Source organism: Gossypium raimondii, chromosome 10 (assembly GCF_025698545.1).
Source record: "Gossypium raimondii isolate GPD5lz chromosome 10, ASM2569854v1, whole genome shotgun sequence".
NCBI lineage: Eukaryota > Viridiplantae > Streptophyta > Magnoliopsida > Malvales > Malvaceae > Gossypium > Gossypium raimondii.
Window position 1 is genome coordinate 34,758,468 of NC_068574.1, and position 5,270 is coordinate 34,763,737.

At 34.8% G+C, this 5,270-nt stretch overlaps 1 protein-coding gene across 1 annotated transcript; it reads right to left on the bottom strand.

Moving 5' to 3' along the window:
• Window positions 1-230: 230 nt before the first annotated feature.
• Window positions 231-734, bottom strand: LOC128033955 (uncharacterized). Its single transcript, XM_052622454.1, has one exon. It carries the CDS (start codon window positions 732-734, stop codon window positions 231-233), a length of 504 nt encoding a protein of 167 aa, XP_052478414.1.
• Between the last annotated feature and the right edge of the window lie 4,536 nt (window positions 735-5,270).

The window sequence follows — 5,270 nt, forward strand, 5'->3', positions numbered from 1 at the left end:
GAATCATCCTTATATGGTAACATAGGTGGACAACAAGGCTAGCTAGCACATGCTAAATATGTGTAAATATTAAATAAAAAAGTATGTGGACAAAGCGATTTGAACTACTGACCTCAAAAATAGATAAGGATCTTTATACCACTAAGCCACAACACTTCATTATTTTCAATAATGCGCGAATAATTTTAAGACATAAGAGATAGCATATTCACCCTCTTTACTAAATTAAATTAATTAAGAAAATAGGATGTGACAACTTTATCCTCCTTAAAATAAATTTCATCCTTGAAATTACATGATGGATATAGGTGAGGATATTGTTGCCGCATCGCATCTTCAGGTTCCCAAGTTGCCTTACTTAAATCATGATTTCTCCATAACACTTTCACAAGAGGAACTTGCTTGGTTCTTAAAACTTTAACATCAAGATCAATGGTATGTTCCAGTTCCTCTTCAAATGTCAAATCAGAACGAACTTTAATATCCTCTACTAGAATCACATGAGAAGGGTTAGATTGATAACGTCGCAACATGGACACATGAAACACATTGTGAATACGATCTGACTCTGGAGGTAACTCCAATTGATAAGCCACTCGTCCAATCCTCTTAATGATGTGATAAGTTCCAATGAATCTTGGACTCAACTTCCCTTTACGGAAAAATCTCAATACCTTCTTCCAAGGTGAAACCTTAAGGAAGTCTTCATCACCCACATTACACTCAATGTCCATCCGCTTCAAGTCAAAGTAGGACTTCTATCAATCTGATGCAACTTTCAATCGATCTCGAAAATCTTCATGTTGTTCTCCGTCTCTTGAACTAAATCTGGTCCCAACACTTTCTTTTCTCCCAAATCTGTCCAACACAAAGGTGTCCTACACTTGTGCCCATATAGTGCCTCATACGGAGCTATTTGAATGCAAGACTGAAAACTATTACTAGAAAAAAATTCTACAAGTGCTAAATGCTCTTCCTAATTACCTCAGAATTCAATTACACAACCTCGCAACATATCCTCCAAAATCTGAATAACCCTCTTAGACTGCCCATCAGACTATGGATGATAAGTAGTATTGAAATTCAATCTTGTCCCGAGTGCCTCATGTAGACTTTTCCAAAAATGTGACGTAAAGCGAGGATATCTATCGGAAATGATAGACACTGGTACCCCCATGAATTCTCACAAAATTTTAGTGATGTACAACCTCGTTAACTTCTGCAATGAATAAATAGTGCGCACAGGTAAGAAATGGATGAATTTCATCAATCAATCCACAATCACCCAAATAAAATCTTTTTTGGACAACACCAATAGTAATCCACTAACAAAATCAATGGTGATACGCTCTCACTTCCACTGAGGAACTTGAATAGGCTGGAGCAAACCTGAAGAAAGCTGGTGTTTAGCCTTGACTTGTTGGCCCATCAAACACCTACCTAGAAAGTCTGCCACATCACATTTCAATCCCAGCCACTAATACTACTCATGAAGATCTCTATCCATCTTACTACCTCAAGGATGCATAGCATAAGAACTACTACACGCTTCCCAAAGTATAGACCGATTAAACTCCAAATTAGAAGGCACACAAAATCTTCCACGATAACATAAGATTCCTTCAGAATTATAAGAAAAATCTGAAGTCTTACCCTCTTTAACAAGCTTCACATGAGACTCTAATGACTAATCTAAAATCTGCTTCATTTTAATCTCCTTAATCAAAGTTGATTGCACTTGTAACTCTGCAAGAAAGCCACCATTATCAGATAAACTCAACTTAACTAACATTGCCCTTAACTCTGACATAGACTTCTTACTCAACGCATTCTCCACAACATAGCCCTACCCGAATGGTACTCGATGGTATAGCCATAATCTTTCAGAAATACGATCCAACACCTCTGTCTTAAGTTCACCTCCTTTTGGATGAGAAGATACATAAGACTCTTATGCTCTATATAGATGACACATCTTTCCCTATAAAGATAGTGCCTCAAAATCTTAACTACCAATACCACAACAACCAATTCCAAATCATGTGTCAGATACTTGAGTTGCCTGGAAGCATATGCTATAACCTTCCTATCTTGCACCAACACATATCTAAGACTAGAATGGGATGCATCACTATAAACCATGTAATCTTTCTTGGCCTCCACATATCTCACTCCCACATATTTCTTCTAAAATGCCTCTAGAAAGTAATCCCACGTTAAGCAATCAGCTTGGGTGCCCCTCACAATAGCTTGTTACCAGTGGCAGGCCTTATCACACAGTAATGACACAGTGCCCTGACGCTTTTGTTCAGGGGTGCACTCCATATCATTAAGAATCCTCTCTGTAGCCTCTAACCAAGACTCGATTACAGTCGGGGTCATCCCAGCAATGCCCCTAAATATTTTGGCCCTACTTGATCGGAGCATATCAACAATAGGGCCAGGATTGTTAGCACCATATTGGTCACCCGCCACTCATTCCAAAACTCGTAATGTGGTATCTGATACAACCTTGTTTGCAGGCTCTTGCTAACTCTCATCAATAGTAGGTGCTTGCTTCACATTCTCCGCAACAGGTTCAGGGGTTCGCACCTGAGACGTAGATGAGTCGATTTGGGTTTCTTGACCCAATTTTCTACATGCTCTCATCCCCCTAGTCCTAACACCACGATGACTCAGTTTAAAATTTTATGATGTTAAAAAATATATGTTTTATTGCTATCACTTGAATTTTTTTTCAATCAAATTTTTGTGTTACCTCTTTTTTACGAGTTTCACCATTTATCCCTCTCACAATCTAAAGTTTTGTCTCTGTCAAAAGTTTCCTATAGTTTCACATTCCATAATTTTCACATTCTTATAGTTTCAAGGTCTATAGTTTAACATCTAAACAACACTTAGGATCGGTCTTTGAAAGGTCTTAGATTTCATTATAATAAAATCACATGTAGCATTTTTTCCCAAAACAGCCCTTTTTATGTATGAAGTTTTTTGAAAACATTTTTACCCAAAGCCCGAGTTTTGAACCGAGCTCTAATACTACTAAATGTAACCCCTAAAATCAAGCCTAGACACTACGGCCCAATCTAAGCGATTAGATGGTCCTTAAAGCTGGCCAAAATGATTTTTAATAGAAAATTCACTTACCTTTTGAAAAAAATTAATTTTCTAAAACATCTTGTACTTTTCATTTTAGAGTTATGTGTTCCGTTATAATTAAAATTTATTTAAAATGTAAATTAGTTTTTAAAACCCATATTTGTTGCGGCTAATAATCATGGAAACATTTCTTTGATCGTTTTATAAATCACATAAAAATAATTCATGCATAATACCTTATTAAATCAAAACAGTGTCCCTTACCACAGCTCATGCTATAAAAATTAAAGTCCCAAAACCATTTCATAGACCATTAATGGTGTTAGTAGATGTACATGACTTGGCAATTTGTGCAAATTTTAATGTTTTTAAAGGTTAATTAGTAATTAAGTAATTAAAGTTAAATTAAAATAAAAAAATTAGGCTATCATCTTTCTTTCATCATTTTCAATCGAAAGTTAAATCTTGGGAAGCCATTTTTGAGTTTTGGCATTCGGCAATCTTGCATGCTTGCTTAGGTATGTGTTTTTGTCTCGTTTTTAGTAATTTCTACATTTTTGGTATCGTTGTAGCATAATCTAACTAGCCTGGGGACTAATTTGTGAAACTGTTAAACTATTAAAGTTTCTCCATGAATTAATGTGTATGAGTTGTAATGATTTATGGAAGAAAATAGCTAGTTGTTAATAGATAAACAACTTTTGTTAAGTAATTTTAATGAAATTGTCCAATAGGGATTAAATTGAAAATATAAATTATACATGGTAAATTTGTGAAATAAATGAAATATAGGGTTTGCTAAGGACCTATATAAACTTCAGCTATAGTGGGTTAAGCATGGATTTCTTGAATTTCCATTTTATGAGCTAGGGACTAAATTGCAAAGATTTTAAAAGTGTAAGGGCAAAATGGTAATTTTACCTAAATAAGTTTTCGATTAAATTTAAAGAATTATATGTTAAATTGAATTAAATTTATCTGTATAGATCTAGTTAGACCTCGTACGAAGTTAGATGGGGGCAAAGAGAAAGTCTCGGATTAATTGCCTCCGTATCTCCGTATACTCATCGAGGTAAGTTTGTGTGAGTAAATTGTGTTTATATGATTTATATTGAATTATTTATGAATTACGAATTGTTATAAATTTACATGATTGCATATCCAACGAGGTTCAATAAAATACCGAGTTCCGTTTGAACCTTAGGAATCCGTAAGATACAAATGACAGGTCATTTGGGTCATTTGGGTTACTGATTTATAGCTCGTGAGAGCATACCGATTTATAGCTCAAATGATCATACCGATTCACAGCTCGTATGAGCATACATGTACATGAATTGACAGATTACAATTATAAGAGCTAGCACACTCTATGTGAGCTATCCTAGGTATCCAACGGTATTCTAAACGGTTCAACGGACAATGTTCTGATATGAAATGGTATGAGTTTGATACAAACTATTACTGGTATAGACATGAAATACATGGAACTGATGTTACATGATATATATAGATATATGAAATGGATGATACATGTATATGGAATTTGATTAATTGTTGAGGTCACACATGAGTATTGGTTCATATATGTTTTTACATGGCTAATATTGGTTGGTGTATATGTGCTTAGGCACTTGGCCAAAATGTGTTGGGATATGCTTTTTTTACTTACCTATTACTTGATTAAATGGTAAGTTAAATTCTAAGTTATACAAACTTAACAAGCTTAAATGCTTACTCAGTGTTATTTTCCATGTCTTATAGTGAATCAAAAGGTCGTTTGAGTTGGAAGCTTTTCGGAGCTATATCACACTACCTATCGGCTCTTTCAGTACATTCGGATGTTTAATTTTGGTTATAATTGCATGTATAGGTTATTTTGGCTACTGTTGGCCTATATGTTTTGTTGGGATAATGGCCATATGATTTGGCTTGTGTTTTGGCATGTTTGGTATGTATATAAGTCATCTTAATATTGTTGATGTGTGGCTTGATTTGTGGTTGAATGATGAAAGGTAATATGGTAGCTAAATGTGCACTTGGTTTATATGTCTTGTGATGGAATGAATTTGTGGTAGATTGATTCTTAAGTAGGTATAAACTATTCGGTCAAATAATGCTAATTATAGAATGACAAATTTTAGTACCAAATGGTTGTATTTTGGTAAGTA

Excerpts from the sequence above, each read along its gene's own strand:
- LOC128033955 (XM_052622454.1), bottom strand. The coding sequence starts at position 734 with ATGGACATTGAGTGTAATGTGGGTGATGAAGACTTCCTTAAGGTTTCA.